At 41.8% G+C, this 15682-nt stretch overlaps 1 protein-coding gene across 2 annotated transcripts; it reads left to right on the forward strand.

Annotated features, from left to right (window-relative positions):
* The first annotated feature begins 7771 nt into the window (after positions 1–7771).
* LOC115162441 (gap junction beta-3 protein) lies at positions 7772–13659 on the forward strand. Of its 2 annotated transcripts, none has more exons than XM_029713744.1 (2): positions 7772–7850; positions 11442–13659. In XM_029713744.1, exon 2 carries the CDS (start codon positions 11520–11522, stop codon positions 12357–12359), a length of 840 nt encoding a protein of 279 aa, XP_029569604.1. In that variant the 5' UTR covers positions 7772–7850; positions 11442–11519; the 3' UTR covers positions 12360–13659. The 2 variants fall into 2 exon arrangements, with proteins under 2 accessions (XP_029569604.1, XP_029569603.1); XM_029713743.1 differs by lacking the exon at positions 7772–7850 and adding an exon at positions 9983–10221.
* The last annotated feature ends 2023 nt before the right edge of the window (positions 13660–15682 follow it).

Consider the following 15682-nt stretch of genomic DNA (forward strand, 5'->3'; position numbering starts at 1 on the left):
TGTAGCTTAGCATCTGCTTCATCTGACCACTTCCATATTGAGCGAGTCACTGGTACTTCTTGCTTTAGTTTTTGCTTGTAAGCAGGAATCAGGAGGATAGAATTATGGTCAGATTTGCCAAATGAAGGGCGAGGGAGAGCTTTGTACGCGTCTTTGTGTGTGGAGTAAAGGTGGTCCAGAGTTTTTTTTCCCCCTCTGGTTGCACATTTAACATGCTGGTAGAAATGAGGTAAAATGGATTTCAGTTTTCCTGCATTAAAGTCCCCGGCCACCAGGAGTGCCACCTCTGGATGAGCATTTTCTTGTTTGCTTATGGCCTTATACAGCTCATTGAGTGCCGTCTTAGTGCCAGCATCGGTTTGTGGTGATAAATAGACTAAGGGTGAATTTGTGTGTGTGAGAGATATATTATGTATAACCTAGCTAAAAGCAAGAGATCACTATGTACACAGGTAAGATCAGGGATATTGCCTCTGTGTATTGAAACAGGTAAGATCAGGGATATTGCCTCTGCGTATTGAAACAGGTCAGATCAGGGATATTGCCTCTGCGTATTGAAACAGGTCAGATCAGGGATATTGCCTCTGCGTATTGAAACAGGTCAGATCAGGAATATTGCCTCTGCGTATTGAAACAGGTCAGATCAGGGATATTGGGATATTGTCTCTGTGTATTGAAACAGGTCAGATCAGGAATATTGCCTCTGCGTATTGAAACAGGTCAGATCAGGGATATTGCCTCTGCGTATTGAAACAGGTCAGATCAGGTATATTGCCTCTGCGTATTGAAACAGGTCAGATCAGGGATATTGCCTCTGTGTATTGAAACAGGTCAGATCAGGGATATTGCCTCTGCGTATTGAAACAGGTCAGATCAGGGATATTGCCTCTGCGTATTGAAACAGGTCAGATCAGGGATATTGCCTCTGCGTATTGAAACAGGTCAGATCAGGGATATTGCCTCTGCATATTGAAACAGGTCAGATCAGGGATATTGCCTCTGCGTATTGAAACAGGTCAGATCAGGGATATTGCCTCTGCGTATTGAAACAGGTCAGATCAGGGATATTGCCTCTGCGTATTGAAACAGGTCAGATCAGGGATATTGTCTCTACGTATTGAAACAGGTCAGTATTGTGGTGAAAAAGACTATGTAACGATTGTGACCTCGAAGAAATAGAGAATGAAACTCATTTTATCCTCTATTGCCTTTTCTACCACGATATACGCTTGCTCTTATTCCAGAAAGCACACCAGATATACCCTGGCAATATGTGGCTGAGTGATGAGGAGAAATTAAAATGTGTTTTTTGTCCATTGTGTATTTCCGTTTGCGGAATATTTAGATAAAGCCTGGGATAAAAGAAAAAGGGCGACCTATAATTCAATTGTAAAAATATTTAGCTTCTATGTGGTAAATGGTATGTGTGTGTATGCTGTTACGAACCGGCTCAGAGTTCGCAACAAAAGGGAGACAACGTGGAGACAAGGAGTGTCAAAATATATATTTATTAAATAAAGTAACTAAATAATTAACCATGGTGTGTGTAATCAGTAATCAGTAGTGTAAGTGAGTGTTTTGCATACCTGAATGTAATAATGCAGAGTGTTGAAGGGTGCCAAAGCAAACAACCAAAAAGCCACAACTAGCACAACCAAAAACAACAAGATGTCTGCATGGAGAGAGTCTCCCCAATGACTGTGGAAGAGGTCTGTTTATCCTGGGACACAGCCGGGCCCAGGTGCTTCCCATTTAGCTGACGACCCTTCCAACTCCGCCCACCGGCATCCTAATAAGGAACAAGAGCAAAGAAAGAAAATACGGCAGACAGAGTGGGAGGGTCGTCACAATGCATATTATTTTACTGCTCTAGGGATGTGATTATTGTTTGGATAACCTTATTTACTATTATTTATTGATTTTTACCTTACTTTTTTTTTTTTTACTCTTTATGCGATGCGCAATGCAGAGAACACCGGAAGAAGAATTATAAATTAATTACCATAGTGAATTATTGGAATGTTTGTTTGTGTCAATTAATCCCATAAGGGATGGGTTGCCAATTGGCGATTTGACACAAACAATAAAATGTTATTTAATTTCATAAAAAATAAAAAAATTCAAATAGCTATGAAAAATATAAATAAACTCACTTGGTAAATAGTGTGGTCTACAGCTTATCATGAGATACTCTACCTCAGGCGAGCAAAACCTTAATATTAGATTTCGTGTACCAGCTGTCATTGAAAAGTAGACACAGACCGCCACCCCTTGTCTTGCTGGAGGCAGCTGTTCTATCTTACCGATACACGTAAATCCCAGCCAGCTGTTTGTTATCCACGTCGTCATTCAACCACGACTCGGTGAAACATAAGATATTACAGTTTTTAATGTCCTGTTGTTAGGATAGTCTTGATCGGAGCTCATCCATTTTGTTACCCAATGATTGCACGTTGGCTAATAGGACTGATGGTAGAGGGGAATTACTCACTCGCAGTCGGAACATTACAAGGCACCCTGACCTACGTCCTCTATCTCGTCTCTTCTTCATGCGAATTACAGGGATTTGCGCCTTGTCGGTGTCTGAAGTAAATAATTTGCGTCCGACTCGTTAAAGAAAAAAATCTTCGTCCAGTATGAGGTGAGTAATCACTGTCCTGATATCAAGAAGCTCTTTTCGGTCATTTTGTACAAAATAAGTTACAAATAACGTGAAAAAACACACACAATAGCACAATTGGTTAGGAGCTGTGTGCTCGACTTTAAATCTGTCGTTCTGCCCCTGAACAAGGCAGTTAACCCACGTTTACTTCATTTGTAAATGATGTCTCAATGTTGGAGTGTGCCCCTGGCTTTCCGTAAATTTAAAAAACAAGAAAATGGTGTCATCTGGTTTCTTTAATATATGGAATTTGAAATTATTATGTATATTTTACCAATTACATTTACTTTCGATACTTAAGTATATTTTAAACCAAATACTTTTAGACTTTCACTCAAGTAGTATTTTACTGGGTGACTTTTACTTTTACTTGAGTCATTTCCTATTAAGGTATCTTTACTTACTCAAGTATGACAGTTGGTTACTTTTTCCACCACTGCCTAGCACCAGGTGAGCCTTTGATGCTTTCCACCAATCAGGTGTAAGAAACAGCAGCTGAACAAAAACTCATATTCATCTCTGGGTGTGGCGGTCTCTTATGTTAGTGGAGGGTTGGAAGCATTCTGGAACAAGTTTCAACTGGAAGAAAGAACTGTGCATAGAAACAAGAGATAGAAATTAACATCAACACAAACAAAACATGCTCAAACAATCTGCTGTTTCCTTATCTCCGTTTGTCCTGAGTTTAGTTAATGGAGAAGAGATGGCCTTTCAATAATATGCTAAGACCTACTTATTGTGTATGTAACTTAACATGTGTGAGTAGTGTATATAAACTCAGCAACAACAAAAAAACGTCCCTTTTTCAGGACCCTGTCTTTCGAAGATAATTTGAAAAAAATCCAAATAACTTCACAGATCTTCATTGTAAAGGGTTTAAACACTGGCTTGTTCAACCAACGATAAACAATTAATGAACATGCACCTGTGGAACAGTCGTTAAGACACTAACAGCTTACAGACGGCAGGCAATTAAGGTCACATTATGAAAACTTAGGACACTAAAGAGGCCTTTCTACTGACTCTGAAAAACACCAAAAGAAAGATGCCCAGGGTCCCTGCTCATCTGTGTGAACATGCCTTAGGCATGCTGCAAGGAGGCATGAGGACTGCTGATGTGGCCAGGGCAATAAATTGCAATGTCCGTACTGTGAGACGCCTACGACAGCGCTACAGGGAGACAGGACGGACAGCTGATCGTCCTCGCTGTGGCAGACCACGTGTAACAACACCTGCACAGGATTGGTACATCCGAACATCACACCTGCGGGACAGGTACAGGATGGCAACAACACCTGCCCGAGTTACACCAGGAATGCACAATCCCTCCACCAGTGCTCAGACTGTCCGCAATAGGCTGAGAGAGGCTGGACTGAGGACTTGTAGACCTGCTGTAAGGCAGGTCCTCACCAGACATCACAAGCAACAACGATGCCTATTGGCACAAACCCACCGTCGCTGGACTAGACAGGACTGGCAAAAAGTGCTCTTCTCTGACGAGTCGCGGTTTTGTCTCACCAGGGGTGATGGTCGTATTCACGTTTATCGTCTAAGGAATGAGCGTTACACCGAGGCCTGTACTCTGGAGCGGCGATTGATTTGGAGGTGGAGGGTCTGTCATGGTCTGGGGCGGTGTGTCACAGCATCATCGGACTGAGCTTGTTGTCATTGCAGGCAATCTCAACGCTGTGCGTTACAGGGAAGACATCCTCCTCCCTCATGTGGTACCCTTCCTGAAGGCTCATCCTGACATCCCTCCAGCATGACAATGCCACCAGCCATACTGCTCGTGATTTCCTGCAAGACAGGAATGTCAGTGTTCTGCCATGGCCAGCGAAGAGCCCGGATCTCAATCCCATTGAGCACGTCTGGGACCTGTTGGATCGGAGGGTGAGGGCTAGGGCCATTCCCCGCAGAAAGGTCCAGGAACTTGCAGGTGCCTTGGTGGAAGAGTGGGGTAACATCTCACAGCAAGAACTGGCAAATCTGGTGCAGTCCATGAGGAGGAGATGCACTGCAGTACTTAATGCAGCTGGTGGCCACACCAGATACCAGAGGTGTGGACTCGAGTCACATGACTTGGACTCGAGTCAGACTCGAGTCACAAATATGATGACTTGCAACTCGACTTTGATACCAATGACTCGTGACTTGACTTGATGATACTATTGATGCTGTTTAATCTTGGGTAACGCTGCTTTGAGGGTGGCTGTTGTCGATGTGTTCCTGGTTCAAGCCCAGGTAGGAGCGAGGAGAGGGACGGAAGCTATACTGTTACACTGGCAATACTAATGTGCCTATAAGAACATCCAATAGTCAAAGGTATATGAAATACAAATCGTATAGAGAGAAATAGTCCTATAATTCCTATAATAACTACAACCTAAAACTTCTTACCTGGGAATATTGAAGACTCATGTTAAAAGGAACCACCAGCTTTCATATGTTCTCATGTTCTGAGCAAGGAACTTAAACGTTAGCTTTCTTACATGGCACATGTTGCACTTTTACTTTCTTCTCCAACACTTTGTTTTTGCATTATTTAAACCAAATTGAACATGTTTCATTATTTATTTGAGGCTAAATAGATTTTATTGATGTATTATATTAAGTTAAAATAAGTGTTCATTCACTATTGTTGTAATTGTCATTATTACAAATACATTTTTAAAAAATCGGACGATTAATCAGTATCGACTTTTTTTGGTCCTCCAATAATCGGTATCAGTATCGGCGTTGAAAAATCATAATCGGTCGACCTCTAAAGATGATACCCAAAATTATTATTTTCGGTATCAACAAAAAACGGATTGCAACTTGCAAAACATGCGGGAAGAAAATTACAGATGGAGGCGCAACAATTTCCAACTTTGTTCGACATTTGATGCTGCACAAAGAACGGTAAGTTGTGGCTAATATAGCCGACAGCTATGTATTTTATTACTTTACTGGTGTATCATGTAGGCTAATGTAACGTTAAATCAATGAGCTTCCACACAGTCAGTCAGTGCGAAACGTGATCATTGCTCCCAAGATTGAGCTACAACTGGCTAGGCAGCTGGTAGCCTAAATCCTGCCTGATGTTACTGCTGTTCCTAAAACCATTGACGTTTATTTGGAAAGTAATACATATATAGATATTTTTAAAAGCATTCATGATTTTCGTAAATGTAATATACTATTACTCTTGTTAATAATATGAAATGGTATTACATTTGGTGAAGAGCACATGACTTGTTTAGGACTCGTAACTCAAAGTTTAGGACTTGAGACTTGACTTGATACTTGACGGTCTTGACTTGAGACTTGACTCGGACTTGCCTGTCTTGACTTGGGACTAGACTTGGGACTTGAGTGCTAAGACTTGAAACTTACTTGTGACTTGTAAAACAATGACTTGGTCCCACATCTGCCAGATACTGACTGTTAGTTTTGATTTTGTCCCCCCCTTTGTGCAGGGACACATTATTCCATTTCTGTTAGTCACATGTCTGTGGAACTTGTTCAGTTTATGTCTCTGTTGTTGAATCTTGTTATGTTCATACAAATATTTACACATGTTAAGTTTGCTGAAAATAAACACAGTTGACAGTGAGAGGACGTTTCTTTTTTTCTTTTTTATATATATATATATTCAGTAGGTGTATTTATTTGTGTTTTACATTTGAATTAAAAGTGTGATAGTGTTGATAATGAATTAATGAATTAGCTAATTTGTTGTTTTACATATACAGTATATGAAGGAGAAAATCACATTTCATCGTGTCACTGTGGGTTAGTCCAAGTTGAACCAAAGTTACCAAACCACATCAGTCCCAGTACTAGACAGTCCCAGTACTAGACAGTCCCAGTACTAGACAGTCCCAGTACTAGACAGTCCCAGTACTAGACAGTCCCAGCACTACGGGATGCCTAAACTGTGCAGGAAGTGTGGCCAATGTCATCTGGCTGCAGACTGCACAGCCATCTTCTGCAGAATCTGTAAAGGAGACCATCCCACCTCGGACTGGACTTCCACACAACCCTGAAACCTGTGCAGGAAAGGGGGCCACTTCTTTGAAAACCTTCCCCAATTCCTACGCCGGCAGGGCAAGTGCCAACACCAACAACACCGACCCCACCAAAAACACCAATCCCACCAACCCCCTACCAATCCCACCAAAACCTTTCCCCATACTACTCCCTACCTACCCTCCACTCTTTACTAACCGTGATCCCACACAGCCAAGCAGCCAGCCTCAGTCCCCCATGACCCTCCGAATCACCTTCAGCCCTTCTATCACCCTTTATCCCATCATCCAGTCAGTACAGGGGGCCACCAGGCAGCCAGTGGGGAGGCATGTCAAGACCCATTGACAGCCAAGAACCACCCAACAACACCAATGACCCGCTAGAGGCCCTCATGCACATCTACAACGAAATGATCAACCGCAGACCCGGACCCCCCTTTTTTCATTTATATATATTTTTTATGTTGATCTTGATGATATTTGATTTGCCTTTTTGATTTGATTTGCCTAATTTTGCTTTGATTTATTTACTTATTGATTTAATTGTTTATTATTATATATATATATATTTTTTTTTTGTTTAGTTTATATTGAGTTACAGTACGTACAACCTAATAAAATGACCTTTAATGGTTGAGTGGCTAGCCATATGCTTTTGATCTGTTTAGTCACGGTGAGTCTAGAAGCCTTTGTTAAGGCTAAAGTGCAAGTGATATAACACCAAAAATCCTTTGTTAGGCTGTAATACATATATATATATAATTACACTTAACAAAAACATGCAACATACAACAATTTCAAAGAATTTACTGAGTTACAGTTCATATAAGGAAATCAGTCAATTGAAATTAATTCATTAGGCCCCCCCATTTATGGATTTCACATGACCGGGAATATGGATATACATCTGTTGGTCACAGATACCTTAAAAAAAGGTGTGCCTTAGATCAGAAAAACAGTCAGTATCTTGTGACTCATGACTCATTTGTGACTCATTTGCCTCATGCAGCGCGACACATCTCCTTCGCATAGAGTAGATCAGGCTGTTGATTGTGGCCTGTGGAATGTTGTCCAATACCTCTTCAATGGCTGTGCGAAGTTGCTGGATATTGGGAGGAGTTGGAACATGCTGTCGTACATGTCGAGCCATCCCAAATATGTTCAGTGGGTGATGTCTGGTGAGTATGCAGGCCATGGAAAAACTGGGACAATTTCAGGTTCCAGGAATTGTGTACAGATCCTTGCTGTGCATTATCATGCTGAAACATGAGGTGAAGGTGGCGGATGAATGGCAAGACAATGGGCCTCAGGATCTCACCACGGTATCTCTGTGCATTCAAATTGCCATAGATAAAATGCAATTGTGTTTGTTGTCCGTAGCTTATGCCTGCCCATACCATAACCCCACTGCCACCATGGGGCACTCATCGCAACATTGACGTAAGCAAACCGCTCGCCAACGCAACGCCATACACGCTGTCTGCCAACTGCACAGTATAGATGAAACCAGGATTCATCCGTGAAGAGCACACTTCTCCAGCGTGCCAGTGGCCATCGAAGGTGAGCATTTTCCCACTGAAGTCGGATACGATGTCGAAATGCAGTCAGGTCAAGACACTGGTGAGGACGACAAGCACGCAGATGAGCTTCCCTGAGATGGTTTCTGACAGTTTGTGCAGAAATTCTTCGGTTGTGCAAAGCCATAGTGTCATGAGCTGTCTGGGTGGTTGGTATAAGATGATCCTGCAGATGAAGAAGCTGGATGTCGAGGTCCTGTGCCGTCGTGGTCTGTGAGGCCGGTTGGAAGTACTGCCAAATTCTCTAAAACGTTGTTGGAGGCGGCTTATGATAGAGAAATTAACAAATGAACATTCAATTATCTGGTAACTATTCTGGTGGACATTCCTGCAGTCAGCATGCCAAATGCATGCTCCCTCAAAACTTGAGACATCTGTGGCATTGTGTTGTGTGACAAAACTGCACATTTTAGAGTAGCCTTTTATTGTCCCCAGCACAAGGTGCACCTGTGTAATGATCATGCTGTTTAATCAGCTTCTTGATATTCCACACCTGTCAGGTGAATGGATTATGTTAGCAAAGTAGAAATGCTCACTAACATGGATGTAAACAAATCTGTGCACAAAATTGGAGAGAAATCAGCTTTTTGTGTGAATGGAAAATGTATAGGGTATTTTATTTCAGCTCATGAAACATGGGACCAACACTTTACATGTTGTGATTATATTTTTGTTTAGTATACATATTCACTATTAGCAATTGCTGAATATTTGTTTCTGTATATTTAATGCAGCATACTGTAAATTATGGTGCATCGTGGAAAAATATTCTGTAAGGGAAAATAATCACTGGCTCATTAACATATTTTGAGGTGTGTCTTCTAAGAGCCTATAGTTGTTGCACCCGTTAGTGAGGAATCCTGTACTGATTTAAGTTATATGTGGTACTACTTCCCCTACCAAATAGATGTATATAAGGGACAGATCAGAGTGGAAGCTGATGTTAAACCTGTAATGGTTGACTATTTAACCAAATCTGTTATGCCCTGTAATTATAGCCAGTTAGGAAGCCTTTGTTTAGGCCTCTAGAAGTGCAAGTGATATAAAACACCAAGTATTCATTAATATGCTATAATATACAAATGCCTATCAGCCAACTTGCTTGCGCCAGTCCCTCGTAATTACAGTAAAGTACTGTAAAAATTACTTTCTTACCGTTTCTTTGTCACTTTTACAGTATTGTACTGTCTTTCATTGCTTTGACATTATAGTAATCTACAGGAAGCAGTCATCCAATTACCGTGAATATTTCAGTAATGTATTAGCATTATCCAGAGATAGTCAGAAATATACCATAAGATATCTTGTTGTAATTACAATTATTTTGAATACCAGTATATCCTTAACTACAACAAGATTTTCAGTAACGATTATACAGAAAAGTTTTACTTGCTATGACTAGGATGTTTTTTTTTAGTATCAATCTTTGTTGAATGCACCAACTGTAAATTGTTAAGGACAAGAGTGCCCGTTAAATGACCAAAATGTAAATGAAACTATAAAAATTAAAACTTGCAAAAAACACGGTAATATGTCACTGGGTAATTTCAGTAATATGCTGTAATTGTAATTGGTCTGTAAATTAGATTACAGTAACTGACGTGGTACTGTAAATTAGATTACATGAACATTTTTAGTACCATAAAATGTATTACAGTAGCTGTACTGTAAAATCAATTACAGTAACTTACTGGCCAATTGCTTGCCAGTGAGTTACTGTACATTTTACAGGAAATGTTTTACAGTGTGGTGTAGGCCCATTCCAGGAAAAAAACATCTGGGCCTCAATTGGTAGGCTACAAGTTTCTTTTTTAAACCCCACCCACAGACAAACACCAAAGACACATCAAGCATGACAACAGCATTCTATCTGTTGAGCGGGGCTAATCTATGGGTAAAACGAATTAACTACAGAAAACAGAAGAAAACTGATTATGAACTGAAGCACAAACAATGGATTGACATTTGTTAAGTAAGTGAAAAGAAGGCTATCTATTTTTATGAACGTATCTGTTCCTTACTTTGAGGATGAGTTGAAGTGAGCATGGTGTAAAAAGGTATTTGATTGTCTTACTCCGCTGATGTTGAATTGCAGCCTAAAGTTTTTGCGTAACCAGATAGCCCATTTCATTTACTCTGTTACGACAAAAGTCTGAGATTTACTCTGTTCCGACATATCATAAAGTTTATAGGTTACTCAGCCACCTGAATATGCACAATAAGAAGAGCAGGTAAAAAGTATTCTACTTTCAACTGTATCCATTCCTTTCTTAGGGATAATTTTTGAACAGTTCACATTGGCTTTATACCAAAATGTAAAATGTATGAGCAGACATAAACAACGAGGGAACAAAGAACAGTTAAAAATGATGGACATTGATTTCCTTCCCTGTACAGCCACACAGTAAAACTCTGATTTAATTGGAAAATTATGTTTATCCAATATATCACAGACAACCCAACTTATAGCCTAGTCAGTGTGTGGTAAAGTGAGTCATTTCAAGGCCTACTATAGTAGCATATGCCTTCATTTGTATGCCCACCTGGCCCTAACCCACTGTTCCCCGGGCGCCGAAGACATGGATGTAGATTAAGGCAGCCCCCCCCACGCCCCCGCACCTCTAATTCAGAGGGGTTGGGTTAAATAGTGCGGAAGACACATTTCAGTTGAAGGCATTCAGTTGTACAACTGACTAAGTATCCCTCTTTCCCTTTCCCCAATTCTCATCTACTGTCATCAGTTTTTAAAATGCATTAATTGCCACATTTACTTTATATGAAGGTTGTGTAAACCTTAGATATTAAGAGTAAATATTCAATATTACAAGGAGAAATAAACTATTCTAAAGCGATATTTGTTGACAAAGTTGACTATATGAATATGTGGGATATGTGGAAGTAAACTGATGAAAAAATTGATTGTAAAAGGGAAACAAAATGGCAGTCAATGTAGAACACCTAAGTTCTCAAATAAGAAATAATGTACTTCTGGTTGCTATAAAATGCTGTAGATTGAGGTCTACACATAAAGGTAGGCCAACACCCAAAAAGCTGAAAAGCTCCTCTTGTTTGCGTGGATTGTATCATACCATTTTGAACACTTCCAAGGAAGGGCATTGTGCAATTAATTCATACCAGGATCCAAGTTACATTGATGCCTTCTCTCAACCATCTTCTCTTTTATCTACTCAGGTTGCTCCAGTGATCCATAGTAATCGAACCAAAGGGGGCAAGTTCTGAAAAAGAGACTGTCAACATCCAGCCTCAACCATGGATTGGAAGACCTTCCAAGCCCTCCTGAGTGGGGTGAATAAGTACTCCACGGCATTTGGTCGTATCTGGCTCTCTGTGGTGTTTGTGTTCAGGGTGATGGTGTACGTGGTGGCGGCGGAGCGTGTGTGGAGCGATGATCAGAAGGACTTTGACTGCAACACCAAGCAACCCGGCTGTGCCAATGTCTGCTACGACCACTACTTCCCCATCTCCCACATTCGCCTGTGGGCCCTGCAGCTCATCTTTGTCACTTGTCCTTCCTTCATGGTGATGATGCATGTGGCGTATCGCGATGAACGCGAACGGAAGAATGCCAAGCACGGCAACAAGGACAAGCTGTACGAGAACACAGGGAAAAGGCACGGCGGCCTCTGGTGGACCTACCTGCTTAGTCTCTTCGTCAAGACGGGCATCGAGATCTCCTTCCTCTACATCCTCCACAAAATCTACGACAGCTTCTACCTGCCCCGGCTGGTCAAGTGTGAGGTCAGCCCCTGCCCCAATCAGGTGGACTGCTACATCGGCCACCCCACAGAGAAGAAAGTTTTCACCTACTTCATGGTGGGCGCCTCGGCCCTCTGCATTGTGCTCAACGTCTGTGAGATCATATACCTTGTCTCCAAGCGGATCGCTCACATAACACAAAATACGAGGAGAAAACAGAGGAACATGGCCCTGAATGAACGGTACAGCAAGAAGAATTCCTGCAGCGACTGCACTCTGCCCATGTTTCAGCTGGAGAAACAACCCTTCGGATCCCAGTTCCCAGGCCACCTTCAAGCCCCTTTACCGGCTCACATGTGTTTGTCTGCCCCTAACCTGTCCTCTGCAGCATAGGATGCCTGAACTATCCCAAGATTCAACCTATGGATGCCTATGGAGCCAGGTCTCACCTTATTGATCAAGCCTGCTCATGCTTGTCCTCCTTTAAGACTCTGTATGAGAGACAGGTTTTTCTCTAAGACTCTACTGTCCGATTACTGCCCTATACTGCCATGGAGCAAGGCTTTGTTCTGATGTTCCATGATCCTGGGGCTAGACAACCCTGATCTTCAGCCACACCCCATTTTATACAACTCAACTCCCACTGCCAGACTGAATTAAAAAAATGTATAATTGTCTACTGTAACATCTTACAAATCTTTTCCAGTTAGTCTCACTTTGTTTTCACATTACTTTGGGGTTTCTTGCCATGGGTAAAGGTGCCCGCATACTAGATTTGGTTTGTTCATAGCAGAACTCGACTAGGCGAAGCGAACGTCTGTGTTCGCATACTCTCTAAAGACCTTCGCTTGAAAAACAAGAAAAAAGCAGCAATATTACTGTTGTTTGTCCCTCGTCAGCCACCGTAGCAACAACATAGCCAGTAACACATCCTCAAAATAGTCCAAATTAATCTAAGATAAATCAAGAAATCTGTAATACATTTTTTACCGAGGATGTCTGTCGTGCAATTTTATCTAGCTAAGATGTTTGGTGCAAGTGAAAAAGTTAAAAAAATTGCTTGAAAACTAGTAGTGAATTAGCTGTTAAAATACCCTGTTTTATGACCTCAATATGAGGACAACAGTATGATAACAAATCTCTTTGCTTTGAACTTGATAGTAGTACTGCAAGATAAGTCTAAAATGGACAGTGGCTTCCCACTACTTGACGCTCTAATAATTTATTTTGTTTTATTTACTGCATTTATTCTAATAGAAGCTCCTCTATCATTATTACGGATGTTTTTTTATTTTTTACTTACTCTATTGCAAGACTACATTAGCATAGTTCCACTTAGATTTATGTTGCAAAGCTACAACAGATTGCCTGTGTTTTAACATGCTTGTAAACCAACCTTCCTCATCCAAGGTTTATGTTGATTCAAATGAGGGACAAGGAACGCTGCTATTTAATTGATCAAGTCCACTTATGCAAGTAAACCCTGGCATCTTGGATAGCTGGAGCACATGAAAGCAAAGAAGAACAGGGTTGACATAAAGTAGATAAAATCTCAGCCTTAGTGTTCCTCATGGAACATTGGTGTGGATACCTGATAGCCTCACATTGTCAGGAGCAGAACCCTCACAATCAGCATCAAACTTCCATTTTGTACATTATTATTTTGATAAATAAAATGTTTACATTTCATTTACTTCAGTCTCATTCATGTTACAGTAGTTATTTGGCATTCCTGTTGACTTATTTTTTCTGGATTCTAGACAAGTACTTGACTTTTGGCCCCATTCAGGTGACCCTGACTGACTAGATCAGAACATCTCTAGTCAGGACATTAAAACAGACCCATGTGACATACAGGACCACAGACAGCAGTCCAGCGCAAAGACATCCTCTTATAACCATGTAATACAGTATGTCGTATTGATGTAGGCCTACACACGTACAGTCAGTGAAAGGATGTATCTAACACTAAATATTGCTTTAGTGTTCATTTTCAATTAGATGTTGGAATTTCTCTGTTTATGTTCAAGTCATCAACTCATTGGCCCATATCTGCCAGCTAAGGACAACATCTACTTTACCGTTTCCTGTTCTGCATTCTCCCAATCAATGATGACAATTACAAAAATGGACCAATAAACATTCAAATGACTGAGTCAGATCAAGATGATAATTGTTTTACCATCTGCCTATTTCCTCATTGTGGCGCAGAAACATTTGTTGAGATTCTCTGGGAATCTGTGTTAGCAAGCTAAAGGAATCTGCATAGCAGGTCCAGCTTGTCATTCAGGTTTCTCTTTGCATTAGGACAAGGAGTGTTTGTTTCTGCGCCACAATGAGGAAATAGGCAGATGGTAAAACAATAATCGTCTAGATCTGACTCAGTCATTTGACTGGAACATGTTCTGGGATTCTTCCGATGGCATTGAGGAGTACACCACATCAGTCACTGGCTTTATCAATAAGTGCATCGAGGACGTTGTCCCTACAGTGACTGTACGTACATACCCCAACCAGAAGCCATGGATTACAGGCAACGTTCGCAGTGAGCTAAAGGGTAGAGCTGCCGCTTTCAAGGTGCGGGACTCTAACCCGGAAGCTTACAAGAAATCCTGCTATGCCCTGCAACGAACCATCAAACAGGCAAAGCGTCAATAAAGGGCTAAGATTGAATCATACTACACCGGCTCCAACGCTTGTCTTATGTGGCAGGGCTTGCAAACTATTACAGACTACAAAGGGAAGCACAGCTGAGAGCTGCCCAGTGACACGAGCCTACCAGACGAGCTAAATCACTTCTATGCTCGCTTCGAGGCAAGCAACACTGAGGCATGCATGAGAGCATCAACTGTTCCGGACGACTGTGTGATCACGCTCTCCGTAGCCAACTTGAGTAAGACCTTGAAACAGGTCAACATTACCAGGACGTGTGCTCCGGGCATGTGCTGACCAACTGGCAGGTGTCTTCACTGACATTTTCAACATGTCCCTGATTGAGTCTGTAATACCAACATGTTTCAAGCAGACCACCATAGTCCCTGTGCCCAAGAACACAAAGGCAACCTGCCTAAATGACTACAGACCCGTAGCACTCACGTCCGTAGCCATGAAATGCTTTGAAAGGTTGGTAATGGCTCACATCAACACCATTATCCCAGAAACCCTAGACCCACTCCAATTTGCATACCGCCCAAACAGATCCACAGATGATGCAATCTTTATTGCACTCCACACTGCCCTTTCCCACCTGGACAGAAGGAACACTTATGTGAGAATGCTATTCATTGACTACAGCTCAGCGTTCAACACCATAGTACCCTCAAAGCTCATCACTAAGCTAAGGATCCTGGGACTAAACACCTCCCTCTGCAACTGGATCCTGGACTTCCTGACGGGCTGCCCCCAGGTGGTGAGGGTAAGTAGCAACACATCTGCCACGCTGATCCTCAACACTGGAGCTCCACAGGGGTGCGTGCTCAGTCCCCTCCTGTACTCCCTGTTCACCCACGACTGCATGGCCAGGCACGACTCCAACACCATCATTAAGTTTGCAGACGACACAACAGTGGTAGGCCTGATCACAGACAATGACGAGACAGCCTATAGGGAGGAGGTCAGAGACCTGGCTGTGTGGTGCCAGAGTAACAACCTATCCCTTAACGTAGCCAAGACTAAGGAGATGATTGTGGACTACAGGAAAAGGAGGACCAAGCACG

The sequence above is a fragment of the Salmo trutta genome, chromosome 25 (assembly GCF_901001165.1).
Source record: "Salmo trutta chromosome 25, fSalTru1.1, whole genome shotgun sequence".
NCBI classification, from domain to species: domain Eukaryota; kingdom Metazoa; phylum Chordata; class Actinopteri; order Salmoniformes; family Salmonidae; genus Salmo; species Salmo trutta.

Excerpts from the sequence above, each read along its gene's own strand:
- LOC115162441 (XM_029713744.1), top strand. The coding sequence starts at position 11,520 with ATGGATTGGAAGACCTTCCAAGCCCTCCTGAGTGGGGTGAATAAGTAC.